This window comes from Bos grunniens, chromosome 5, assembly GCF_055505025.1.
Source record: "Bos grunniens cultivar Pamir isolate PY7600 chromosome 5, Bosgru_T2T1.0, whole genome shotgun sequence".
Lineage (NCBI taxonomy): Eukaryota > Metazoa > Chordata > Mammalia > Artiodactyla > Bovidae > Bos > Bos grunniens.
Window position 1 is genome coordinate 117,937,222 of NC_141169.1, and position 27,989 is coordinate 117,965,210.

At 46.9% G+C, this 27,989-nt stretch overlaps 1 protein-coding gene across 1 annotated transcript; it reads right to left on the reverse strand.

The window, feature by feature from the left end:
- Positions 1 to 2,960: 2,960 nt before the first annotated feature.
- LOC147373267 (polycystin family receptor for egg jelly-like) lies at positions 2,961 to 11,798 on the reverse strand. The gene has a single exon (XM_086403295.1). It carries the CDS (start codon positions 11,010 to 11,012, stop codon positions 3,924 to 3,926), a length of 7,089 nt encoding a protein of 2,362 aa, XP_086259421.1. The 5' UTR covers positions 11,013 to 11,798; the 3' UTR covers positions 2,961 to 3,923.
- Positions 11,799 to 27,989: the final 16,191 nt, after the last annotated feature.

The window sequence follows — 27,989 nt, forward strand, 5'->3', positions numbered from 1 at the left end:
AATTTCAAGATGACCACAGCAGAGCTTCAAAGCGAGCATGGGGTCCTTCTAAGTGTGAGGCCCTGTGCAACTGTCCAGGCCACACCCAGGACAGAGGCACCCAGGCTTGGGGCCCTTACAGCACGGCCTCTGGTCCCACTTGTTGTCCAAAGGGACCACTGCCCCAGGGCTCCTCTGCCTCCCAGGGGACTCTGCAGTCACCTCTCAGAGGGTCCCCATGGAGAGGGACTCCCTTATCCCACCCACTCTCCCACGCCCGCCCTCTGCCCCTGCCGTCCCTGGCTCCTGTCTGATCGGGTAGGTGGGGGCTCACACCAAAACTGCCAGCCTGGGGTGGCCCTGGGTTTCCCCAGCCTGTAGGGTAACCCTCCTGGCGCGGCGGGTGTGTCGGAAGCAAGTAGTGGGCGGGGGCCGCCCCGCCCCCGAGGCTCGACACCCCGACCCCACGCGGAAGGTCGCGGCGAAGCGCAGAGCCCGCACCGCGGGCGCGGAACGCGCGCGCGCGCTATGGCTGACACCTCACCGCTGCGCGACTGTCAGGTACCCGGAGGACGCCCTCGGCAGAGCGCCCGCGGACCCGCATCCCCGGGGTTGCCTGGAGCGCGCGGGTGGCAGTGCGATCCGACCTTCCTGGGGACCAGAGAGGGCGAGGTCCCCAAGAGATGAGTGCGGGTCCTGGGCACACACAAGGGACAAGTGGACTCTCCAGTGCAGCCAGGCCCCAAGAAATATGGGGCGTGTCCTGGCCGCTCAGAGACCACAGATCGTCCTAAGAAGTTTAGCCCCTTATGTTCAATGTAAGTTTTATTTCAGCAGGCTGGCTTCCTGACCTGGCATTGGGGCCTGCTGGCCAGGCCTTCTCTTGTGTACCACCTCCACCAGAGGGAGCCACAGCCAAAGGCACAGAGCTGGGCGGGATGCTAAGTGCTTCCCGCAGGCCTGGCCCCTCCCTCTGTGCTGGGGCACATTGGCTGGCCGCTACCCTGGCAGCACCCTGGACACCCTGGCTTGCAGGCCCCAGGGCCTCTGCTTCTCTGACTCAGAGGCCCCTCCTCCAGCGCCTCCCCTCCCAGGAGCAGAGACTGAGGCCCGGGGTGGGACCACCATGTACCCGGGAGTGACAGCCGCTCCTGGGCCTGGCTCAGGGCTGGCCCTCACTTGGACATGCCTGGTCCATCTGCTGGATGCAATGCCATGAGGCATTGAGCCCTTCGTCACTCAGAGGAGAGCAGCCGGGCTCTGGGAGGCCAAGACCGCCCAGCCCACAGAAGGCAGTGCCAAGCTCCCCCAGGCTGCCTGAGCACCATCCATGCTGCCTGGACAGACATGCTCCCCAGCTCCCAGCAGGGCTCGTCCCCCAGACGTTGCCTTGAAGGGCTCCCAGCACCCTCCCCCTCCACAGGGGGCAGTGGTGCCTTCCTGGGGCCACAGGGCACATGGGTCTCTGCAGACCTCCGGGCTCACAAATAGAGGCGGGACTTGACAGGAGGTGACAGGGTCTGTGATGCAGTCCCGAGTCAGGGCTTTGAGCGGGGGACACAGGGGACTTCATGGTACTCTTGGCTCTGTGCTGGGGGACCAGGCGTCACCTCCCAGGGGGCCGGCTGCAGGAAGGTCCCCTGGACACCTTGGCATTGGGCCCTCCTGCTGGGTGCCACCTGTGTGGGCACCTGTGGGTGGCAGGATGGTTCAGAAAGTCAGAGGGCGACCAAAGGGTAAAGGGTCACAACCGCAGGAGCAGGAAGGGGTGATGTGGGGGGGCCCCCTTCCCTCCCTTCAGACTTGTTCTCCTGCGGGTGCCCACATGCTGACTCCAGTACCAGTCCACTACAGACAGTTTCTGGGCAAGGCTATAGTCATAGAAAATTAAGGATTGAAGTCAGGAGATAATGAGAGGTGCTACCCAGGAACATGAAGTGGAGCATCATTTATGGCAGTAGATGGGGAAACAATGGAAACAGTGACAGACTTTATTTTCTTGGCCTCCATAATTACTGCAGATGTTGACTGCAGCCATGAAAGTAAAAGATGCTTACTCCTTGGAAGAAAAGCTATGAAAAACCTAGATAGCATATTTAAAAGCAGAGACTTTGCTGATAAAGGTCCATCTAGTCAAAGCTATGGTTTTTCCAGTCATCATGTATGGATGTGAGAGTTGGACCATAAAGAAGGTTGAGTGCCAAAAATTGATGCTTTTGAACTGTGGTGTTAGAGAAGACTGTTGGACTGCAAGGAGATCAAACCAGTCCATCCTAAAGGAACTCAGTCCTGAATTTTCATTGGAAGGACTGTTGCTGAAGCTGAAGCTCAGTACTTTGACTACGTGATCCGAAGAGCTGACTCTATTAGCAAAGATCCCGATGCTGGGAAAGATTGATGCCAGGAGAAGGGGACGACAGAGGATGAGATGGTTGGATGGCATCACCAAGTCAATGACGTGAGTTTGAACAAGCTCTGGGAGATGGTAAAGGACAGGGAAGCGTGGTGTGCTGCAGTCCATGGGGGTGCAAAGCATCAGAGGCAACTGATCGACTGAACAACAATAAGAACAGGACTCCTGGAACATGCACTTCACTAAGAACCAGTGGACCAGAACCTAGCCACACCCGTGAATTCCACCAGGGATTAGAAAAGCCAGAACTGAGCTTCTGACCATAACAGTTTGGGTGGCTTGGGGCAAGGCACAAAGCCTCTTCATTGTCTAAGCTGGCAAGGAAGATCACCACCACCCCAGGGACAAAGGGATGGAAAGCGCCTACATGTGCACGTGCCCATGCCTGCAAAGGTGCGAGGTGCCATGGCACTTCCAGTGCAGCTGAGTACCATCAGCGTGGCAGGCGAGTGACAAACACCTGGTACAAGCAGTCACCACCTGCAGGTGGTCCCCCCTTGCTGGCACTGGGTTTGGAGTGCAGGTGCCATCTCTGTCCCCACCCCATCACAGAAATCACTACAAGGCCTCAGGGAAGAAATCGCAGATTTAATTCTGATCAAGCTTAAAGTGGCATCTACATAAAGAAACATGCTTTGGGGTGAAAATACAAGAGCTATTAGCCCATTTTCTTAAACAATGTATTCTAAACAATCCAGCAGGCCAACAATAACCAAAAGCCCAAATCCTAGAAGTATATATGGCAAAACACATTACATGGAATATTTACTGCTTTCCAGTGTAAACCTCACAACATGCACGCACGTGCACACACGTGCACACACACACACACCCTTTTGTTTAACAAAAGTCGTGTCTCGTGGCCAGAAATGGTACTAAATTATACATTGATAACTTGCAGTGGCCTTAAGAGCACACGGGAAACTTCAGATTGCTGCACCCTGGTCCACATCCCTCCATTTCCAGGCACAAGGGCCACTCCTGGGACCCCTCATGAGGCCCCTCCACCCTGCCCAGCTGGAGTGTGTGTGGTGGGGGTAAGGAGGCAGGGAGGCTCTGCAGCCCCATCAGCAAAGGGAAGGGCCAGCAGGGCCGAAGGACCTGGGCTCTGCCCCCAACCACTAGCCCTGGCCTCCCAGCCTTGGGGACAGGGGGACGGGGACAGCAGGAGCGTTCACCTGCTGCTTCTGACAAGCTGAGATGAGGTTGGGGGCCCTTTCAGCTCCCTCCCCCAAATCTAGGTCTCTAACCCTCTAAACTGCAGTCGGTGCCAAAGACAGCAGCTTCTAAGAAAAAGGAAAATGAACCCGGGACTCACAGATGGTCGCCCTCCTCTCTCCGCAGAGGCCATGCTGCCCTTGACCCGCATTTCAAGTTCCAAGCTTGGAGGCCTCCGCTGCAGACACGTCCAGACGCGGGGTGCACTGTGAAGAATACGGGTGGGAAACACAACTGAGCCATGAAACGCCCCTCGACCCCAGAAACCGAGCCTTTGGAGGAACCTGTCTGTGGGCCTTGACACTGCCATGGATCACACGACGAGGTAAACCATTTTCTTCCCATTAATGTTTCTGGTCTTCAGCCCCAGGTAGTGGCGGCTGTTCTTCTCTGGCTGCCCGTACACCATGTTGATGAAGAACTTGGGCTCGTCTTCCGCCCTGGGCTTGAAGCACAGGCAGCAAAAAGCAGATCTTAGGCACCGACACAGATAAGTCATGGCTTCCACTTCTTCTGAGGGCTCCTCATACACGGGCTGCTTCATTTCCTCATAGGCTGACAAAATCACAGCACGAAATAAGTTGATCAATATGCAGATCATCACCAGCATGAAAGATGAGAGGAAGAGGACCCCGAGAACCCGGTTATTGAAAAATTCCGTGTTCTCAAAAGCTGAGACACAGTAGGAAAACATTGTCTGGGTGGCGTGGATCATGTCACTGTAGTTCCACTCGTGCTGCCCGAACACCAAGTACCCAAATGCCATGAAGACAAAGAAATACACGGACACCACCAATGCCATGTGGCAGATGCCAGGAAGGGCAATCTGGATGGCCCTCTGAGCCAGACGTACATCGTAAAAGACCCTGGAATACCGGAGCGTCTTCAGGATCGTCAGAAATACTAGGAAACCCAAAATCACCCTCATGGTGTGATCTACTTGAGCCACTGCATGAAAGGGAATGAAATCCTCAGGGTTCGACCAGTAAGCCCGAACTACACCGATGGCCAAGAAGTGCTTCCTGAAAAAGAGTACAATCCACAAGGTAAAGATACATTTTAGAGCAAAGTTGAGCAAATTATATACACTTTGCAGGTAGGCAGTCCGTTCTTGTGTGATTACGTAAACCTCGACAACAGTGTAGGCAAGGAAGAAAATGAAGATGGCCAAGTACAAGTAGTTTTCTGCTGAGTCGGCTGAGTTTTTTCTGTTGAAATCAGCAAGCAAGAAGGAGTGCGCATTCAGGCTAGTGTTCACAACACCTAACTGAGAGACCTCAAAGATGACCGAGATGCTGCAGAGGAGACTGATGTCTGGATTGAAGGTGGTCAATTCCACAATCACAGACCACGTCTTCTCATCCAGCCAATGGCTTTTCTGGAGTTCGCTGAGCCTCAGTGTGGAATTAAACTGCTGCTCTGCTGGGAAAAAATAGAAGGCGTATCCTCCTGAGCCATAGGTGTGCAGCAGCCCATAGGAAGAGTACGCCCACCTCTTCTCCGGAGGCCTATAAGTAAACCCTCTGGTCGTCTTGTCAGTGTCCCGCTTACTAACTCTATTCCATGACCCAGAGTAGTTTTTTGTGTCTTCTGGGTCAATGCCATATTCGGGGTGACAGCGAATCTCTCCTTTGAGGCTGCCCTCCACAAATTTCTTGGCCGGCAGACACATTATCTCTCCAGGTTGCGCCCTCACCTGCCTCATGAGTGGCAAGCCAAGGATTTTAGAGGAGCTGTCAGGGAAAAACGTGGGATTCGGGTCATTGTGGAGCAGAGGCAACAGCACCCTGTTCAGCCACTGATAGATGTCTTCCAGCCTGGTCACGCCTGCCAGATCCACAGAGAACTGGTCCCGAGTAAACTGATTATAGTAAAAGCTGTCAGTGGGGCGTAGGACGGCGACTAGGCTCAGCAAGAGAGCCAGAAAGATGAAGTGAGTGAGAATGTAAATAAGGAACAGGAAAGCTCTTCTCTTGATCCTCTTCTTTCTTTGGAATATTGTGATTTCGTCCTGGGTGAGAGGCTGGTACATTCTCGAGTTTCGGAGCTCCATGACACTCGCCTGGCTCCTTCGCATTTCTTCTGGGTCCTTCCAGGTGTTATGCAGCTTGATCTCAGTGAAGCGATAGTCGCCGATCCACGAAAGGTTTTTACCGTACTTGGCCTTACTTGTTCTACAGGCTGAGATCAATATAATTTTAGACATTTGCACTAGAAAGACTGACAAAATGAATGCACAAAATGATGCAAACAGCCATGCTATTGACTTTTCGTAGCTGTAACTGAGTCCATACAATATGATGAAGAAGGAAGATATACTGCAGATGAGAAAAACCAACACCCAGGCTATACAAATACACCATCGTGGCAGGACAATCCTGGTCTTCTCTTTGAGGGATGCCAAACCTGGATGGGAAGGCTGCTTCTCCACAGAAACATCTGTATTATCTTCAATATTAGGGTTATTAGTGTTTATATTTCTTCCCTGGGTGTGGGAGACCTGGTGTTGTTTTCCAGAGACCCTGCTTTGAGTTCTGGAGACCTTGCTTTCGGTACGGGAGACCTTGCTTTTGATGGGAGACCCCTGGCTTTCTGCTTGCTTGGCCGGGGGCTGTCTTTTAGAGGTGACGTTGACAGAACCCTTGGGTTTCACACCATGTCTCTTAGACACAGGCTTCTGGGAGCTTGCCTTGTCAATTTCATAGGCATGCCAGTTTCCCAATCGTTCTTCCCAGTGCTGGCTTGCTGGCGGTTTCAAAGGATGTTTCCGAGGAGCAACCTCACCTAGAGTCACCTGAGGTCTCCTCTGGGAATACATGAACAAACATGTGATCACTAGTTGCACGGGGAGGGTAATAAAGGCACTTTCCAGTCCAATCACCATCAACTCGATGAACCTCCGCTCTTCTGTCTCTCCTTCATTCTCCTTCTCTAGATTGAAGAACATAATATTACACAGAAGCATTGACAACAACATGGCTAAGCAACAGGACAGCCTCTGGAACCTATTGAATGGTGTAGAAATGACAGCAGGAAAAACAGAGAACCACAAGTGGCTTCTCCCCAGCTTGTAACTTAAATCTATGAGGAAAAAGTCCATTTTCTTGAGAGGCTTATCTGGGGGGGTTACAAGAAAGGTTCGATCCAAAGAGGTGTCAATAGAAAGCCATTCTCGGCACATGAAGAGCCAGATGTGTCTGCTGAACAGATTCTCCACTTTGATTCTACTTAAATACCATTCAGGGGACCTGCCCTCGTTGTTGTGCCACACACGGAGGGAATGGATGTCACCCAAGTCCTTTTTCGTCGCTAGGAGGAAAGTGCAGATGCTTCCTCGGTAGAGAGTCCTAAATTGTGGATGGCTTAAACAGTGCACATCACTGCTACCTTCAGTTCCGTGCAGTTGGATAAAGACATTGGCCCTGGTCCCAGAACCACAACGGCTTCCTGTAAAAACAGTGACTAGATAACACACATTATCATAAGGATCGTTATCAAGGAGAACTATCACATGGTTCCTAAGATACTGGTCCGTTTCATCTCTGTGCAAGGCCCAGAACGCAAGGATCAAGTACAACAGCAAAATGAGAAGTACCGTGAAGAGGGTCACAAGGTTTGGGGCGACGTTCTTGACTGTCTCCACTCGTAAGTCCACAGGGTTAGGGACCACGATCACCTTGGCCGTCAAATAGTGGGTATGCAGGCGAAGGTTGGCCTGTTTGATTATATCCAGCTGCCGTTTGGCCCGCCGTGGGTTCTTGCAGATACAGTGCACTCTTTGCCAAGTGGTCTTCTCTCCCACAGCGCAGGTATCTTCTCTCCAATCGCTCTGGATCCCAAACATGTCCAAGCATTCACTGCTGAAAACAGAAATTCTCACCAACTTGTTATTGGGTTTTAGGACAAAACGAGGTGCCTGTAGAACCACAGCGATGGTGCACTCAGAGGAATCGGTTCGCTGAGCTATGACCTGCACCAGGGCCGCGGGGAGGCAGACCACTCGGGCCTCCTTCACTGCACACTCCGGGTCAAACAGGTCACTCTCGTTGGCAATCGGAGGGATTTTATGGGGCACCAGGTAGCTGGTCATAAAAGAGTTGGGTGTGATCTCACGGCCTGCGTACACAGACACCGTGAACAAGACGGACACGTCTGTCATGATGTGGATCAACACGTCCCTGCCTGCGGTACTGTCCACAACAAAGCTAAACGCCCCTGTCGTCTTTGTCGCTGATTCATCCACTGCATAAGGCTCTGAGCTGGGTCCTACCGTGAGATTAAAAGTTCCAAAGCTCAGGTTTTTCCTGATGAGGTACACTTCCACTGCATCAGGTGGGATCTCAATCACGTCACCCGTGGCCTCCACTCCTGTCATTCGGAATCCAACCACCTGGGTCAAAATGTTTTCCCCATAATTTAGCCAAGGGAAAGGGTCATCCGCAAATTCACAAAACATCGTGGAAATCGGAGCGCTGGCAGGCAGACTAGGAACGCTGTTCACATTTAGGCTGGGATAAAAACAATTCTGACAGTGCTTCTGGGTGCTGAAGAACTTGGTAACATTCCACTTTTCGGTTTTCTTGACATACATTTTAAAGTTGGAGGTCCTCAAGGCAGTGGTCTCATTCTCTGGCACTTTCACAGACAATATCGTGTCTGCTAGAGATTCAACCACGTGGAAAGGCTCTTCAAAGACTTCATAATGAACCAGCAGTTTCAGGATGTTAGACAAGGTTGTTAAGATTCCAGTGCACACACTTTCTATTTGCTCAGAAGAAATGCTCTTATCTCTCTGATGACTATCTTGGAGGGTTTGGCTTGCTTGCCAAGTCCTCACTGTGGCCAGTTTTTGAGAGAATGCACTGATCTCAGAGGTATTCTCTGTTAATTTAGTAATAGTCATGACCACCTGGCTAATATTCACCAAAGTGTTTATAGGAAGAATGAGTGTCTGATTGAAAAGGTGTTCTCGGAGTTTAATTTTGTCAGCTTGAAGACTTGCGTCAGTTTTCATGCTATTCAAGACAGAAGCTACTATGTATATTAAATAACTTGCATTTAGAAAATCCTGCTGTTGAAGCAAAGTAGACAGGGAGGAATTTGGTCCCATGGTGAAGTTGGATAACTCCTCCAGCACAGTCGGTGATGACTTTACGTCAGTGGGAGGCCGCACAGTGGCATACAAGTTCACCTGAGAAAAAGCTCCCAGAGAGGTATTATATGCCTGAGCAATTATTTTCAAGGCATAATGACTGTCCAACACACCAACAGGGAGAAAGGAAGGGGGCGATGTGGAATTCTTTCCCAAATACAGGATGGATCCAAAGTTATTCTCTTTCAAAGAACTGATCTCACCAAAACCATGTACATCAGGAACTATTATTTTATATGTAAGAACAATGTTCTTATGCTTGAAATGAGTACAAATGACAACAAACTGAGTAATGAAGGAAATTCCTTTTTCTGGAACAATTTTGCAGTCTATGGTTATAGGGACATGGTGAATAACGAAAGGATATCTTAAGACCAAGGTGACTCCACTCCAAGTTGCTGCATTTAGAGAAATCCAAAACTTATCTTCCCTGAAATTCCAGAAAGCAAAAGCTTTTATAGACACATAAGCACCATTCCGTCCTGTTGAAGTTTGCCCCGTCCAGTCCAATGGCACCTCCTGACCTGAAGACGTCAGAATGGACCACTGATAGACATCTCGGCCTGCTGTACAACCTGTGCAATCCAGAGACAACGAGAATCTCTCTGATAAAACCAGAACCTGGTCACAATTTTCAATGCATGAAGTGCTTGCTACTGGCTCTCCTTGAAGCACGTGCACCGTTGCATCAGCAAAGGCTGACCTGCTGGTCTTCTGGATCACTAGTCTGAAAAAATATACACGGCCGCCTTGAAGTGTTTCTGGAGAAAGTGTGAGAATAGGACCAGAAGCCCATGTCCACTTGAGATCAACCTGCTCCGGGAGACAAACTTCCTTGCTTATCACTGTTATTTTTTTTCCATACCTTCTTGGGTTTGTGGTACAGTACCAGAGAAACTTAAGTCTCTCTTTCTCTAGAGGGTCTGTTTCCTCTGGATCAGAAGACATATTTCCATTGAGAGTCACCCCATCTGTGAAATTAATTGTGATGTTGGAAGGCCCTGAAATAACAGCATTCAGGGGACGTCTAAAAATGACGACATAGATGCGGTCTGAGTCGTTCTTCCCTGGAACCTGGGGATCCCGCGTTCTGACAACCACCGAGAAATTAAACAGATACACCCCCCAAGGTAAAGAATATGGGGGTATAGTCACCTCGAAGAAACCTCTACTAAACTTGACCGGTGGCTTTTCCAGAGGTTTAGTCCAGTCAGGCACGGCCCCTACATAAGGAACGGAATAGATAGACCAACCCCGATAATAGTACTCCTGGATGGGACAGAAGAGGATGACTGTTGCATTGAAGGTGTCTTCCATGTCCCTGGTCAGTCGCACCGGTCTATCGTCGTTCCTATTTATCCTCACGGGGTCCAATTTACAAGGCCAGGGTCGGAATACCTGATAGGACACGGAGGACTCAGTGGGTTCTGAGCTGTTCATGCTGACAGCTTCTAAGACGACCGGGGTGGGCCGGTCCGTGGGACACTCGGTTCGGGCCACGAATCCCGGGTAGGAGCGCCGGCCGCGGTGCAGAGCCCGACGGGGCAACGCGCGGCTCTCGGCGGCCGCGGGCCCGAGCAGCCCGAGGCGGAAGGTCCACTCCAGAGGCCCGAGCGAGCGCGGCAGGCGGGACAGCCAGCGCAGGGAGAGCCGGCCGCCGGGCGCGGACAGCTGCAGGTCCACCGGCGCGGGCGCGGCGGCGGCGGGGGCGCGGCGGGCGCGCAGCTGGACGTGCGCGCGGAGGCAGCGCGGCACGAGGCTCGGGGGCCGCCCGGCCGGCAGGCAGAGGCCGCGGCGGCCGCTCAGGAAGATGCCGCCGCCCGGGGCCGCGCGGGCCCGGAGGCTGACGCGGGCGCGGCCGGCCCCAAGGCCGCCAAAGCCTGCGCCCCGCTCCCCGGGGTCCCGGGAGGCCCTGACCGAGCGGAGCGCGGCCTCCGGCCGCCGCGCCTGGACGAGGGCCCGGGTCTCGGACGCGGCACTTCGGGCCGCGGCGGGCGTCGGGATGGGGCGGTCTCGGGACGGCGAGCCGGGCGCCTGCGCGGGAGCCGGGGGCGGAGGCGGGCGGCCGGGCCCACAGCCCAGGCCCAGGCCCAGGCCCAGGAGCAGGAGAGCCGGCCCGGGCCCCATGGCAGCGCCCGGTGCGAGCTGCGTCGGAGGCGCAGGGCGGAGGGCCAACGGACACGGCGCGTCGGGCGCGGGGCGGCCGGGGCGCGGGCCGGGGTCACGGCGGGCGTGGGGTTCGGGGGCCATGGTGGCCTGGGGTCAGCGTGGTCAGTGGGGTTCCTGCGGCCCAGGAAATCAGTCGTTTAATCTCCCCTCTTTGGCTCTGACCTGTCAATTCAAGTTACACTTTCACTTACAGATTCTTAGAGTTTCTGTAAAAATCCTCACAGTTATTGATTTGTAATTCAGTGTTGTTATGGTCACAGACTATTCTGTGCGATCCTTTACCTTTTCGAACGAGTTGAGACTTGTGTAAATCTACCGTGTGGTCTGTCTTGCGTCCATCTGTGTGTTCCATGTCACTTGAAAAGAATGTGTATTCTACTGTCCTCTGTTTGGGAGTCAAGTAAAGAAGGGTAGTGCTGTTCCTTAGATCTATATCTTTCCTGCAGTTTTTTTCTAGTTCTAGTAGTTGGTGAGAGAAGATGATAATCTCTCCTACTGTAACCGTGGAATTTTCTATTTAATTCTCTACTTCTGTTAGCTTTTGCTTCCTGTATTTTGGAGCGCCAATTATTAGGTAGATACACAATTGTGGTTATGTCTTTTGCCGAATTGTCTCTATTATCATTCAGTTCAGTTCAGTCAGTCATGTCTGACTGTTTGTGATCCCATGGACTGCAGCATGCCAGGCTTCCGTTTCCATCACCAACTCTAGGAGCTTACTGAAATTCATGTCCATAGTCAGTGATGACATCCAACCATCTCATCCTATTATCATTATGATGTGGTTTTTTTTGTGACAGTCTTTGATTTGAATTTCTCCTTTGCCTGTTAAAAAGCCACATTATATGTCAATTATATCTCAATAAATCAGGGCGGGGGGGGACTCATGTAAAATAAAATGCTCACACTCGCTTCTCGTGCATATTGTCTGTGTGGCATTTGTTTTCTTCATTCATTTACTTTCAACTTATTTACATCTTTATGTTTATAAGTAGTGTTTTACAGGCCACATTTAATAGAGTTTTACTCTTTTATCTACTCATTCAATCTCTGCCTTTTAACTGAGTTTTTTAGACCATCGACCCTGCACATTCTTTGGATGGACTAGTGCTGTATCTCCAATACTTGGTCACCTGATGAGAAGAGCCAGCTCATTGGAGAAGACCCCGATGCTGGGAAAGATCGAAGGCAAGAGAAGGGAGGGCAGAGGATGAGATGGTGAGACTGCATCACTGACTCAGTGTGTATGAATCTGAACAAACTCTGGTAGACAGTGTAGGACGGAGGAGCCTGGCGAGGTGCGTCTGTGGGGTGGCAAAGAATAGTCAGGACCTAGGCAGTGGGTGACAACAAGCAAACACCGTTCACCTGGTGGAATCACTCCCGGCGTTTCCTGTCATCACTGTTGTTATTTCGGTGGATGCACTTCGTCAAAGCACAGTGGGTCACGGTGCTTCAGGTGCACAGCAGCACGACCGGGTGTACACACATGAAATATTGGTTTGGAAAGTATTTTCCATAGTTTATTACAGGATATTGACTGAAGTTCCCTATGCTATACAGTAAACCTTTGTTGCTTGTTGCTTATCTATTTTTAATTCGAAATCTAGCATTCTATTCATGCTAAGTCAAACAAGTGAAATCAAAATGTGATAATTTTTTTATTAGGCAAATCTATTTATTAGGCAAAAACTATCTCATTCAAAACTTGTGAGTTTTCCAAAATATATGTTCAGTTCAGTTCAGTCGCTCAGTCATGTCCGACTCCTTGCGACCCCATGAATTGCAGCACGCCAGGCCTCCCTGTCTATCACCAACTCCCAGAGTTCACCCAAACTCATGTGCATCGAGTTGGTGATGCCATCCAGTCATCTCATCCTCTGTCCCCTTCTCCTCCTGCCCCCAATCCCTCCCAGCATCAGAGTCTTTTCCAGTGAGTCAACTCTTCGCATGAGGTGGCCAAAGTACTGGAGTTTCAGCTTCAGCATCATTCCTTCCAATGAATACCCAGGACTGATCTCCTTTAGGATGGACTGGGTGGATCTCCTTGCAGTCCAAGGGACTCTCAAGAGTCTTCTCCAACACTACAGTTCAAAAGCATCAATTCTTCAGTGCTAGGCTTTCCTTATACATAATTATATATATATATATATATGTATATATGTATACAAAAGCTTTTCTACTAGATAAAGGCTTGAGAAAAAACATCAAAAGAAAAAACAGAGATGAAAAAATTGAAGAACATAAACTAAATGAGATAAAAGCACTAAATATGAAATTAAAAAAGTGAAGCAACTAGATAAAAGTAAAGGATCATCATATACTGTAGTTGTTTTTAAACATGACTGCTCGTTAGAAACATATCTGGAGCTCTGGGGAAAAAAGCCAATACCTGACCATTTGCATTTTTCAAAAAATGTCAAGATAATTCTGATATGCATCTGAATTTTTAAAAATGATGACAAGTTTTTCTATTAGATCCTTAATTTGGTGATATAGAGTTCTATTATTTTTCTCTTGAGCAGTTATCATATAATGGTATTTGGTGAGCAGTAGCTATATAATCACAACTGTAAAAGATGTTTATCAGTTTTCAAAATCAATAGCCAGACCAAAAAAAAAAAAAAAGGTAATTATAATTGCAATCCATAACGGGAACATTATTAAGTTAACAATATAAAATAATTAGATACAGTTTGTGGGTGGGTCAAGCAGAGTGATGTGGTATGTGGAAGTACATACAGGAACATGTTTTCATCCACAGCCACTCTATGTCTTTTGGTTGATGCGTTTAATCCATTTACATTTAAGGTAATTATCAATATGTATGTCCCTATACAAGGCCAAAGGCAAGTTTGGCCTTGGAGTACAAAATGAAGCAGGGCAAAGGCTAACAGAGTTTTGCCAAGAGAATGTACTAGTCGTAGCAAACACACTCTTCCAACAACACAGGAGCCATCTCCACATGGACATCACCAGATGCTCAACACTGAAATCAGACTGATTATATTCTTTTCAGCCAAAGATGGAGAAGTTCTATACAGTCAACAGAAACAAGACAGGAGCTGTTCATGACTCATATCATGAACTCCTTATTGCCAGATTCAAACTTAAATTGAAGAAAATGGGGAAAACCACTAGACCATTCCGATATGACCTAAATCATATTCCTTATGATTATACAGTGGAAGTGACAAATAGATTCAAGGGATTAGATCTGATAGATAAAGTCCATAGAGAACTATGGACGGAGGTTCATGACATTATACAGGAGGCAGTGATCAAGACCATCCCCAAGAAAAAGAAATGCAAAAAGGAAAAATGGTTGTCTGAGGAGGCTTTACAAATAGCTGTGAAAAGAAAAGCGAAAGGCAAAGGAGAAAAGGAAAGATCTGAATGCAGAGTTCCAAAGAATAGCAAGGAGAGAAAAGAAAGCTTTTGTCACTGACCAATGCAAAGAAATAGAGGAAAACAATACAATGGGAAAGACTAGAGATCTCTTCAAGAAAATTAGAGATACCAAGGAAATACTGCATGCAAAGATGGGCACAATAAAGGACAGAAATGGTATGGACCTAACAGAAGCAGAAGATATTAAGAAGAGGTGGCAAGAATACACAGAAGAACTGTACAAAAAAAGATCTTCATGACCCAGATAATCACAATGGTGTGATGACTCACCTAGAGCCAGACATTCTGGAATGTGAAGTCAGGTGGGCCTTAGGAAGCATCACTATGAGTGAAGGTAGCAGCGGTAATGGAATTCCAGCTGAGTGAAAGTGCTGCACTCAATATGCCAGCCAATTTGGAAAACTCAGCAGTGGCCACAGGACTGGAAAAGGTCAGTTTTTACTCTAATCCTAAAGAAGGACAATGCCAAAGAATGCTCAAACTACTGCACAATGCACTCATCTCACACGCTAGCAAAGTAATGCTCAAAATTCTCCAAGCCAGGCTCCAACAGTACGTGAACCGAGAATGTCCAGATGGTCAAGCTGGATTTAGAAAAAGAGGAAGCAGATACCAAATTGCCAACATTTGTTGGATCATAGAAAAAGCAAGAGAGTTCCAGAAAAACATCTGTTGACTACGCCAAAGCCTTTGACTGTGTGGATCACAACAAACTGCGGAAATTTCTGAAAGAGATGGGAATACCAGACCACCTGACCTGCCTCCTGAGAAATCTGTATGCAGGTCAAGAAGCAACAGTTAGAATCAGACATGGAACAACAGATTGGATCCAAATTGAGAAAGGAGTATGTCAAGGCTGTATATTGTCACCCTGCTTATTTGACTTATATGCAGAGTACATCATATGAAATGCCGGGCTGGATAAAGCACAAGGTGGAATCAAGATTGCTGGGAGAAATATCAATAACCTCAGATATGCAGATGACGCCACCCTTAAGGCAGAAAGTGAAGAAGAGCTGAAGAGCCTCTTCATGAAAGTGAAAGAGGAGAGGGAAAAAGTTGGCTTAAAGCTCAACATTCGGAAAAATAAGATCATGGCATCCAGTCCCATCAGTTCATGGCAAATAGATGGGGAACCAATGGAAACAGTGACAGCCTTTATTCTCTTGGGCTCCAAAATCACTGCAGATATTGACTGCAGCCATGAAATTAAAAGACCATTGCTCCTTGGAAGAAAAGCTATGACCAACCTAGATGGCATATTAAAAACCAGACATTACTTTGCCAACAAACATCCACCTAGTCAAAGTTATGGTTTTCTCAGTAGTCATGTATGGATATGAGAGTTGGACTATAAAAAAAGCTGAGCACTGAAGAATGGATGCTTTTGAACTGTGGTGTTGGAGAAGACTCTTGAGAGTCCCTTGGACTGCAAGGAGATCCAACCAGTCCATCCTAAAGGAAATCAGTCCTGAATATTCATTGGAAGGACTGACGCTGAAGCTGAAATTCCAATATTTTGGCCACCTGATGAGAAGAACTGACTCCTTGGAAAAGACCCTGATGCTGGGAAAGATCGAAGGTGGGAGGAGAAGGGGACAACAGAGACGAGATTGTTGGATGGCAATACTGACTCAATGGACATGTGTTTGAGTAAGCTCCAGGAGTTGGTGGTGGATAGGGAGGTCTGCGTGCTGCAATCCATGGGGTCGCAATGTGTCGGACACGACTGAGCGACTGAACTGAACTGAAGTGATGACCCTATTACCGTTTTGTTTATTGTTTCGGGTTTGTTTTCTGTAGTGCGTTTCCCTCTCGTGTTTCCTGCCTAGAGAAGTTACTTTGGCATTTGTTGTAATGCTGGTTTGGTGGTGCTAAATTCTCTTAACTTTCGCTCATGTGGAAAGCTTTTGATTTCTCCATCACATGTAAAGGAGAGTCTTGCTGGGTAGAGTATTCTTCGTTGCAGGTTCTTCCCTCTCATCACTGTAATATATCATTTTATATATATCGTGTAATATATCATTTTATCAGACTTTCCCTTCTGACTTGTAGAGTTTCTGTTGAGAAATCAGCGGATGGCCTGGTGGGAGCTCCCTTGTGTGTTGCCATTTCTCATTTGTTGCTTTAAATATTTTATCTATGTCTTTTATTTTTGTCAGTTTGAGTACTATGTTTCTCAGTGTATTCCTCCTTGGCTTTATTCTGCCTCGGACTCTCTGTGCTTCCTGGACTTGGTTGATTATTTGCTTTCCAATGCTAGGGAAGTTTTCAGCTATTATCTCTTACAATATCTCCTGCAGTCCTTTCTCTCTCTCTTCTCCTGTGGGACCCTATAATGTGAATGCTGTTCCATTCAGTGTTGTCCCAGACACCTCTTAGGCTATCTTCACTTCTTTTCATTCTTTTTTTCTGTATGCTGTACTGTGGCAGTGATTTCCACGAATTCTGGTCTTCAGATCATTTATCTGTCCTTCCGCTTCAGTTATTCTGCTACTGATTTCATCTACTATATTATTCATCTCTCTTTGTTCTTTAGTTCTTCTAGGTCTTTGGTAAACATTTCTAAAATCATCTCAATCTTTGTCTCCATTCTGTTCTCAAGATCCTGGATCATTGTGAATATCATTATTCTGGATTCTTTTATAGGAAGGCTGCCTATCTCCCCTTCATTTAGTTGTTTTTCTGGGGTTTTATCTTGTCTCTTCATATGGGACATAACTTTCTGCTTTTTCATCATGATTGAAAGTGAAAGTGAAAGGAGCTAAGTCATATCTGACTCTTTGTGACCCCATGGACACTCAGTTCAGTTCAGTCACTCAGTTGTGTCCAACTCTTTGCAACCCCATGGACGGCAGTACGCCAGGCCTTCCTGTCCATCACCAACTCCTGGAGTTCACCCAAACTCATATCCATCAAGTCGGTGATGCCATCCAACCGTCTCATCCTCTGTTGTCCCCTTCTCCTCCTGCCTTCAATCTTTCTCAGCATCAGGTCTTTTCCAATGAGTCAGTTCCTTGCTTCAGGGGGCCAGATCAGGACTGATTTCCTTTAGGATGGACTGGTTGGATCTCCTTGCAGTCCAGGGAACTCTCAAGAGTCTTCTCCAACACCGCAGTTCAAAAGCATCCATTTTTCGGCACTCAGCATTCTTTATGGTCCAACTCTCACATCCATACATGCCTACTGGGAAAACCATAGCTTTGACTAGATGGACCTTTGTTGGCAAAGTAATGTCTCTGGTTTTTAATATGCCATCTTAGGTTGGTCATAACTTTCCTTCCAAAGAGTAAGCATCTTTTAATTTCATGGTTCAGTCAAGATCTGCAGTGATTTTGGAGCTCAAGAGAATAAAGGCTGTCACTGTTTCTATTGTTTCCCCATCTATTTGCCATGAACTGATGGGACCAGATGCCATGATCTTAGTTTTCTGAATGTTGAGTTTTAAGCCAACTTCTTCCCTCTCCTCTTTCACTTTCATGAAGAGGCTCTTCAGCTCCTCTTCACTTTCTGCCATAAGGGTGGTGTCATCTGCATATCTGAAGTTACTGATATTTCTCCCAGCAATCTTGATTTCACCTTGTGCTTCTTCCAGCCCAGAATTTCTCATGATGTACTCTGCATATACATTAAATAAGCAGGGTGACAATATATAGCCCTGATGTACTCCTTTCCTGATTTGGAACCAGTCTGTTGTTCCATTTCCAGTCCTAACTGTTGCTTCCTGACCTGCAGACAGGTTTCTCAAGAGGCAGGTCAGGTGGTCTGGTATGCCCATCTCTTTCAGAATTTTCCACAGTTTGTTGTGATCCACACAGTCAAAGGCTTTGGTGTAGTCAATAAAGCAGACGTAGATGTTTTTCTGGAACTCTCTTGCTTTTTCTATGATCCAGCAGATGTTGGCAATTTGATCTCTGGTTCCTCTGCCTTTTCTAAATCCAGCTTGAACATCTGGAAGTTCACAGTTCACATACTATTGAAGCCTGGGTCGGAGAATTTTGAGCATGACTTTGCTAGCATGTGAGATGAGTGCAATTGTGTGGTAGTTTGAGCATTCTTTGCCATTGCCCTTCTTTGGGATTGAAGTGAAAACTGACCTTTTCCAGTCCTGTGGCCACTGCTGAGTTTTCCAAATTTTCTGGCATATCGAGTGCAGCACTTTCACAGCATCATCTCTTAGAATTTGAAATACTTTAACTGGAATTCCATCACCTCCAGTAGCTTTGTTCGTAGTGATGCTTCCTAAGGCTCACTTATCTTCGCGTACCAGGATGTCTGGCTCTAGGTGAGTGATCACACCTTCGTGGTTATCTGGGTCGTGAAGATCTTTTTTGTATAGTTCTTCTGTGTATTCTTACCACCTCTTCTTAATATCTTCTGCTTCTGTTAGGTCCATACCATTTCTGTTCTTGTGCTCATCTTTTCCTGAAATGTTCCCTTGGTATCTCTAATTTTCTTGAAGAGATCTCTAGTCTTTTCCATTCTGTTGTTTTCCTCTATTTCTTTGCATTGATCGCTGAGGAGGCTTTCTTATCTCTCCTTGCTATTCTTTGGAACTCTGCATTCAAATGGGTATATCTTTCCTTTTCTCCTTTGCCTTTGGCTTCTCTTCTTTTCACAGCTATTCGTAAGCCCTCCTCAGACAACCATTTTTCCTTTTTGCATTTCTTTTTCTTGGGGATGGTCTTGATCACTGCCTCCTGTATAATGTCACGAACCTCCGTCCATAGTTCTTCATGCACTGTATCTGATCTGATCCCTTGAATCTATTTGTCACTTCCACTATATAATCATAAGGAATTTGATTTAGGTCATATCTGAATGGTCTAGTGGTTTTCCCTACTTTCCTCAATTTCAGTCTGAATTTGGCAATAAGGAGTTCATGATCTGAGCCACAGTCATCTCCTGGTCTTGTTTTGCTGACTGTATAGAACTTCTCCATCTTTGGCTGCAAAGAATATAATCAATCTGATTTTGGTGTTGACCATCTGGTGATGTCCATGTGTAGAGTCTTCTCTTGGGTTCAGAGTGTGTTCACTATGACCAGTGCATTCTCTTGGCAAAACTGTATTTGCCTTTGCCCTGCTTCATTCTGTACTCCAAGGCCAAATTTAACTGTTACTCCAGGTTCTTGAAGTTCTACTTTTGCATTCCAGTCCCCTATAATGGAAAGGACATCTTTTTTGGGTGTTAGTTCTAGAAGGTCTTGTAGGTCTTCATAGAATTCTTCAGCTTCTTCAGCATTGCTGGTCAGGGCATAGGCTTGGATTACCGTGATATTGAATGGTTTCCCTTGGAAATGATCATTCTGTCATTTTTGAGATTGCATGCAAGTGCTGCATTTCAAACTCTTTTGCTGACTATGATGGCTACTCCATTTCTTCTAAGGGATTCCTGCCCACAGTAGTAGATATAATGGTCATCTGAGTTAAATTCATTTTACTTCGCTGATTCCTAAAATGCCGATGTTTACTCTTGCCATCTCCTGTTTGACCACTTCCAATTTGCCTTGATTCATGGACCTGACATTCCAGGTTCCTATGCAATATTGCTCTTTACAGCCTCGGACTTTACTTCTATCACTAGTTGCATCCCCAACTGGGTATTTTTTTGCTTTGGCTCCGTCTCTTCATTCTTTCTGGAGTTATTTCTCCACTGATCTCCGTTAGCATATTGGGCACCTACCAACCTGGGGATTTCATCTTTCAGTGTCCTGTTTTTTACCTTTCCATGCTGTTCATGGAGTTCTCAAGGCAAGAATGCTGAAGTGGTTTGCCATTCCCTTCTCCGGTGGACCACATTCTGTCAGACCTTTCCACCTTGACACGTCCATCTCAGGTGGCCCCACATGGCATGGCTCATAGTTTCATTGACTTAGACAAGGCTGTGGTCCATGTGATCATACTGGTTAGTTTTCTCTGATTGTGGTTTTCAGGCTGTCTGCCTTCTGATGGAGAAGGATAAGAGGCTTTTGGAAGCTTCCTAATGGAAGAGACTGAGGGGGAAAGGTCTTGTTCTGATGGTGAGGCCATCCTCAGTACAGTTCAGTCACTCAATCGTGTCTGACTCTTTGCAACCCCATGAATTGCAGCACACCAGGCCTCCCTGTCCTTTATCGAGCCCATCTTTGCATGAAATGTTCCCTTGGTATCTCTAATTTTCTTGAAGAGATCTCTAGTCTTTCCCATTCTGTTGTTTTCCTTTATTTCTTTGCATTGATTGCTGAGGAAGGCTTTCTTATCTCTTCTTGCTATTCTTTGGAACTCTGCATTCAGATGCTTATATCTTCCTTTTTCTCCTTTGCTTTTCAGTTCTCTTCTTTTCACATCCATTTGTAAGGCCTCCCTGCCAGGGTCCAGCTCCGGCTGATCCAGGGTATTTGAAGGAGAGACGGCATAGGCGACCTATTTATTTAAATATTTATCAAAGATATAAAGAGTAATAGAATAAGGATAGCTCAGTGAGGAAATTCAGTGGAGAAAAGAGGCTGAATAATTCAGCCAGAAGGTGAGAGAAAGAACGACATGGGGAGACCAAGTTTCGGTGAACAAGGCCCGCACTTTATTTTCCAAAGTAGTTTTTATACCTTAAGTTATGCATAGAGGATAATGGGGGAAGGGGTAGAGTCATGCAGCAAGCCAGGCTTTCTTCCTGCAAACTTATCATATGCAAAAGCTTAGGTGATTTGCATCATCTTCTGGCCCGGAGGCCTGTTAACATTTTAAGACCCTTTCTTCAGAAAACTTATTTTTCTCTAAAGGTGATTGGTCAGGAGCCACTCTCCAAAAGCATTAGATAAAGTTGCATTCCTATAGGGCAAAGGTGTGGTGGGCTATAACAAGAAAAAGAATTAACTCAAGGGTCCCAGGTTACAAACATTAAAGCTACTACTTACACCAATTATATTAATCAATACACTGCCAGGGACACAGCAGGTAAGGGATATGGAAACTTAGCAGCAAACATTGGCCCAACAAGTGAAAATCCCTTCACCAATACAATTTCTAATCAATCTTTTAACTACTCAAAAGAATCTGTGTTTAGACAGTTTAGAACATCTCCTGCCTCTCACAGTTGGGAGGCTCTGAACAATCACATGTGGCCAGAAAAACCTATTCAGGCAGGATAGAGGATTTCCAAAGGAGTTTGTAGGTTGAAACACTGTCACACCCAGGAATTATTAACTGGAGCTGTAAGCTAACTCTTTTTTCAGAGAGGTAGTGGGGGACAGCCCCCCCGTAAAGTCAGAGGTGTAGGTGAAGGCACAAAGCAGAAAGTAGGCAGACTCTGGTTTTGGGGGTAGATGCTCGAGAATTTCCAGGGGGACTCCTGAGGCTCGATCCCGCCTTTGCGTATGCCAAGCCTCCTTCCTCATGAGCTTTGTCATGGGTGGAGTTCCTCACTGGCTCCCAGCAGTGATAGAATTCCAGTGGAGCTATTCCAGATCCTGAAAGATGATGCTGTGCAAAGTGCTGCACTCAATATGCAATATGCCGGCTCCCGGCACCTCCCCAGGCAGCCATTTTGCTTTTTTGCATTTCTTTTCTATGGGGATGGTCTTGATCCCTGTCTCCTGTACAATGTCACGAACCTCAGTCCATAGTTCATCAGGCACTCTATCTATCAGATCTAGTCCCTTAAATCTATTTGTCACTTCCACTGTATAATCATAAGGGATTTGATTTAGGTCATAACTGAATGGTCTAGTGGTTTTCCCTACTTTCTTCAATTTAAGTCTGAATTTGCCAATAAGGAGTTCATGATCTGAGCCTCAGTCAGCTCCTGGTCTTGTTTTTGCTGACTGTATAGAGCTTCTCCATCTTTGGCTGCAAAGAATATAATCAATCTGATTTCGGTGTTGACCATCTGGTGATGTCCATGTGTAGAGTCTTCTCTTGTGTTTTTGGAAGAGAGTGTTTGCTATGACCAGTGAATTTTCCTGGCAAAACTCTATTAGTCTTTGCCCTGCTTCATTCTGTATTCCAAGACCAAATTTGCCTGTTACTCCAGGTGTTTCTTGACTTCCTACTTTTGCATTCCAGTCCCCTATAATGAAAAGGACATCTTTTTTGGGTGTTAGTTCTAAAAGGTCTTGTAGGTCTTCATAGAACAGTTCAACTTCAGCTTCTTCAGAGTTACTGGTTACGGAATAGATTTGGATTACTGTGATATTGAATGGTTTGCCTTGGAAATGAACAGAGATCATTCTGTCCTTTTTGAGATTGCATCCAAGTACTGCATTTCGGACTCTTTTGTTGACTATGATGGCTACTCCATTTCTTCTGAGGGATTCTTGCCTGCAGTAGTAGATATAATGGTCATCTGAGTTAAATGATGATGGACAGGAAGGCCTGGCATGCTGCGATTCATGAGGTCACAAAGAGTCGGACACGACTGAGTGACTGAACTGAACTGAGGCCTCCCTGTCCATCACCAACTCCCGGAGTTCACCCAGACTCACGTCCATCGAGTCAGTGATGCCGTCTAGCCGTCTAGCTTATCCTCTGTCATCCCCTTCTCCTCCTTCCCCCAATCCCTCCCAGCATCGGAGTCTTTTCCAATGAGTCAGCTCTTCACATGAGATGGCCAAAGTACTGGAGTTTCAGCTTCAGCATCATTCCTTCCAAAGAACACCCAGGACTGATCTCCTTTAGAATGGACTGGTTGGATTTCCTTGCAGTCCAAGGGACTCTCAAGAGTCTTTGCCAACACCACAGTTCAAAAGCATCAATTCTTCAGTGCTCAGCTTTCTTCACAGTCCAACTCTCACATCCAAACATGACTACTGGAAAAACCATAGCCTTGACTAGATGGATCTTTGTTGGTGAAGTAATGTCTCTGCTTTTGAATATGCTATCTAGGTTGGTCATAACTTTCCTTCCAAGGAGTAAGCGTCTTTTAATTTCATGGCTGCAGTCACCATCTGCAGTGATTTTGGAGCCCCCCAAAATAAAGTCAGCCACTGTTTCCACTGTTTCCCCATCTATTTCCCATGAACTGATGAGACCAGATGCCATGATCTTCGTTTTCTGAGTGTTGAGCTTTAAGCCAACTTTTTCACTCTCCTCTTTCACTTTCATCAAGACGCTTTTGAGTTCCTCTTCACTTTCTGCCATAAGCGCGGTGTCATCTGCATATCTGAGGTTATTGATATTTCACCCGGCAATCTTGATTCCAGCTTGTGCATCCTCCAGCACAGCGTTTCTCATGATGTACTCTGCATATAAGTTAAATAAGCAGGGTGACAGTATACAGTCTTGACGTACTCCGTCTCCTACTTAGAACCAGTCTGTTGTTCTATGTCCAGTTCTAACTGTTGCTTCTTGACCTGCATATAGGTTTCTCAGGAGGCAGGTCAGGTGGTCTGGTATTCCCATCTCTTTCAGAATTTTCCACAGTTTATTGTGATTCACACAGTCAAAGGCTTTGGCATAGTCAGTAAAGCAGAAATAGATGTTTTTCTGGAACTCTCTTGCTTTTTCTATGATCCAGCAGATGTTGGCAATTTGATCTCTGGTTCCTCTGCCTTTTCTAAAACCAGCTTGAACATCTGGAAGTTCACAGTTCACGTATTGCTGAAGCCTGGCTTGGAGAATTTTGAGCATTACTTTACTAGCGTGTGAGATGAGTGCAATTGTGCGGTAGTTTGAGCATTCTTTGGCATTGCCTTTCTTTGGGATTGGAATGAAAACTGACCTTTTCCAGTCCTGTGGCCACTGCTGAGTTTTCCAAATTTGCTGGCATATTGAGTGCAGCACTTTCACAGCATCATCTTTCAGGATTTGAAATAGCTCAACTGGAATTCCATCACCTCCACTAGCTTTGTTCGTAGTGATGCTTTCTAAGGCCCACTTGACTTCACATTCCAGGATGTCTGGCTCTAGGTGAGTGATCACACCTTCGTGGTTATCTGGGTCGTGAAGATCTTTTTTGTATAGTTCTTCTGTGTATTCTTGCCACCTCTTCTTAATATCTCTGCTTCTGTTAGGTCCATACCATTCTGTCCTTTGTCGAGCCCATCTTTGCATGAAATGTTCCCTTGGTATCTCTAATTTTCTTGACGCGATCTCTAGTCTTTCCCATTCTGTTGTTTTCCTCTATTTCTTTGCATTGATTGCTGAGGAAGGTTTTCTTGTCTCTTGCTGTTCTTTGGAACTCTGCATTCAGATGCTTATGATTTTCCTTTTCTCCTTTGCTTTTCAGTTGTCTTCTTTTCACATCCATTTGTAAGGCCTCCCCAGACTGCCATTTTACTTTTTTGCATTTCTTTTTCTTGGGGATGGTCTTGATCCTTGTCTCCTGTACAATGTCAGGAACCTCCGTCCATAGTTCATCAGGCACTCTATCTATCAGATCTAGTCCCCTGAATCTATTTGTCACTTCCACTGTATAATCATAAGGGATTTGATTTAGGTCATACCTGAATGGTCTAGTGGTTTTCCCCACTTTCCTCAATTTCAGTCTGAATTTAGCAATAAGGAGTTCATGATCTGAGCCACAGTCAGCTCCTGGTCTTGTTTTTGCTGACTGTATAGAGCTTCTCCATCTTTGGCTGCAAAGAATATAATCAATCTGATTTCAGTGTTGACTATCTGGTGATGTCCATGTATAGAGTCTTCTTTTGTGTTGTTGGAAGAGGGTGTTTGCTATGACCAGTGCATTCTCTTAGCAAAACTCTATTAGCCTTTGCCCTGCTTCATTCTGTATTCCAAGGCCAAATTTGCCTGTTACTCCAGGTGTTTATTGACTTCCTACTTTTGCATTCCAGTCCCCTATAATGAAAAGGACATCTTTTTTGGGTGTTAGTTCTAAAAGTCTTGTAGGTCTTCATAGAACAGTTCAACTTCAGCTTCTTCAGAGTTACTGGTTAGGGCATAGACTTGGATTACTGTGATATTGAATGGTTTGCCTTGGAAATGAACAGAGATCATTCTGTCCTTTTTGAGATTGCATCCAAGTACTGCATTTCAGACTCTTTTGTTGACCATGATGGCCACTCCATTTCTTCTGAGGGATTCCTGCCCGCAGTAGTAGATATAATGGTCATCTGAGTTAAATTCACCCATTCCAGTCCATTTGAGTTCGCTGATTCCTAGAATGTCGACATTCCCTCTTGCCATCTCTTGTTTGACCACTTCCAATTTGCCCTGATTCATGGACCTGACATTCTAGGTTCCTATGCAATATTGCTCTTTACAGCATCGGACCTTGCTTCTATCACCAGTCACATCCACAGCTGGGTGTTGTTTTTGCTTTGGCTCCATCCCTTCATTCTTTCTGGAGTTATTTCTCTACTGATCTCCAGTAGCATATTGGGCACCTACCGACTTGGGGAGTTCCTCTTTCAGTATCCTATCATTTTGCCTTTTCAACTGTTCATGGGGTTCTCAAGGCAAGAATACTGAAGAGGTTTGCCATTCCCTTCTCCAGTGGACCACATTCTGTCAGACCTCTCCACCATGACTCGCCCATCTTGGGTGGCCCCACAGGGCATGGCTTAGTTTCATTGAGTTAGACAAGGCTGTGGTCCATGTGATTAGATTTATTAGTTTTCTGAGATTATGGTTTCAGTGTATCTGCCCTCTGATGCCCTCTTGCAACACCTACCACCTTACTTGAGTTTCTATTACCTTGGACGAGGGGTATCTCCTCACCGCCACCCCTCCTGGAGTAGCTCCTCTTGGCCCTCCTGCGCCCACGCAGCCGCCGCTCCTTGAATGTGGGGTAGCTCTTCCTGGCCGTTAAGTAGAAGGAAGGGTTAAGGAGAGGAAAGAGAGAGGTAAGGCGAGATAGGCCAATAAAGTCTCTTGCTCCTTACCAGTCGGGGCACTCTGGCCAGTTGTCCGCATCAGGAGGAGACCAGGGACAAAAGGGTCCCAGTTGCAGCCTCTGGGTCTGGTCCATTGGCAGGCAAGCTGGCCCCTGAGTACCCTGAGTGGTCAGGATGTCAGTCTCAGCAAAGAAGAGTCCCCACCAGAGTTGCCAAGAGTCCTCACCAGGCCATCCTCAGTAAATCTTTAATGCAATTTTCTGTTGATGGGTGGAGTTGTATGTACCCTCCCTGTTATTTACCTGGGGCCAAACTATGGTGGAGGTAATGAAGATAATGGCACCTTCAAACGGTCCCATGCAGGCAAAAGGTCCCACTGCCACACTCAGTGCCCCCGACCCTGCAGCAGGCCACCACTGACCCACGCCTCCACCGGTGACTCCTGGACACTCAGGCAAGTCTGGGTCAGTCCCTTGTGGGGTCACTGCTCCTTTCTCCTGGGTCCTGGTGCACAAGGTTCTGCTTGTGCCTTCCAAGAGTCTGTTTCCGCAGTCTTGTTCTGGCGGCTCTGTGGTGGGGTTAATGGCGACCTCCTCCAAGAGGGCTAATGCCATACCCAGGTCTGCTGCACCCAGAGCCCCTGCCCCTGCGGCAGGCCACTGCTGACCCGTACCTCCACAGGAGACACTCAAACACCGTTCTGTCTCAGTCTCCGTGGGGTCTCTGGTCCTGTGCACACAAGGTATGTTTGACCCTTCTGAGCATCTCTGGCAGGTATGGGGTTTGAGTCTAAGCGTGAATTCGCCCCTCCTACCATCTTGCTGGGGCTTCTCCTTTGCCTTTGGACGTGGGGTATCTCTTCATGTGGGGTATCTCTTCTAGCCACTCCAGCCCACTACAAGCTCTAGGGTTAATAGTGAATTCCAAAGGGGTTTCTGCCAATGGCCCTGTGGTGGCCCACGCCTCCAAGAGGCCCCCAGTACTAGGAGGTACTTTGAGTTCACTCTCCTGTAGGGTCACTGCTCTCATCTGGGTCTGGGGGCAGGTGAAATGTTGTTTGTGTCCTCCAAGACTGGAGTCTCTGTTTCCCCCAGCCTTCTGGAAGTCCTATAATCAAATCTTGCTGGCCCTCAAGGCCAGATTCCCTGGGGATTCCCAGTCCCTTTACCAGATCCTGAGGCTGGCAAGCCTGACATGGAGTTCAAATCCTTCAGAACAGTGTGAGAACTTCTTTGGGATTATTATTCTCCAGTCTGTGGGTCACCCACCCAGTGGGTATAGGATTTGGTTTTATCTTGATTGCATTCCTCCTACCACATCACTGCAGTTCCTTCTTTGTCTTTAGACATAGGGTATCTTTTTTTGGTGGGTTCCAGCATCCTTCTATTTCCAGAAAATAGAAGCTATTTGTTGTGGCAAATAGCTGCCACAACAGCTAGTTGCAATTTTGGTACTTTTGTAGGAGGAGATGAGCCCGCATCCTTCTACTCTGTCATCTTGAACCAGATCATGTAATGATTGATATGTCTCGACTTACATGTGTCACCTAATTATTTGTTTTCTTATTATCCCTGATTATTCCTATTTATATCTGATTTTTTTCCCTTTTCATTCTCCCTTAATTCATTTAACTATAGTTATTTCATACAGGGTTCACAAGCAGGTACACGATACCCAGCATTTTCCTAGGCATCAGCCCTAGGCCTAGTTCCCATACAACTTCCATTATAATGGGGGTAAAAGACAATCAAAAATAATCCAACCATGACATACCATGTGGGATTTTACTGTGAAAAGCGATATGAAGACAAATAAGGCAGGTACAGAGATAAGAATGACAGTGAGGTGGGGAATCGAGGAAGGCCTCTGCGAGGAGG

Coding starts and splice junctions, on each gene's coding strand:
- LOC147373267 (XM_086403295.1), bottom strand. CDS start 11,012: ATGGCCCCCGAACCCCACGCCCGCCGTGACCCCGGCCCGCGCCCCGGC.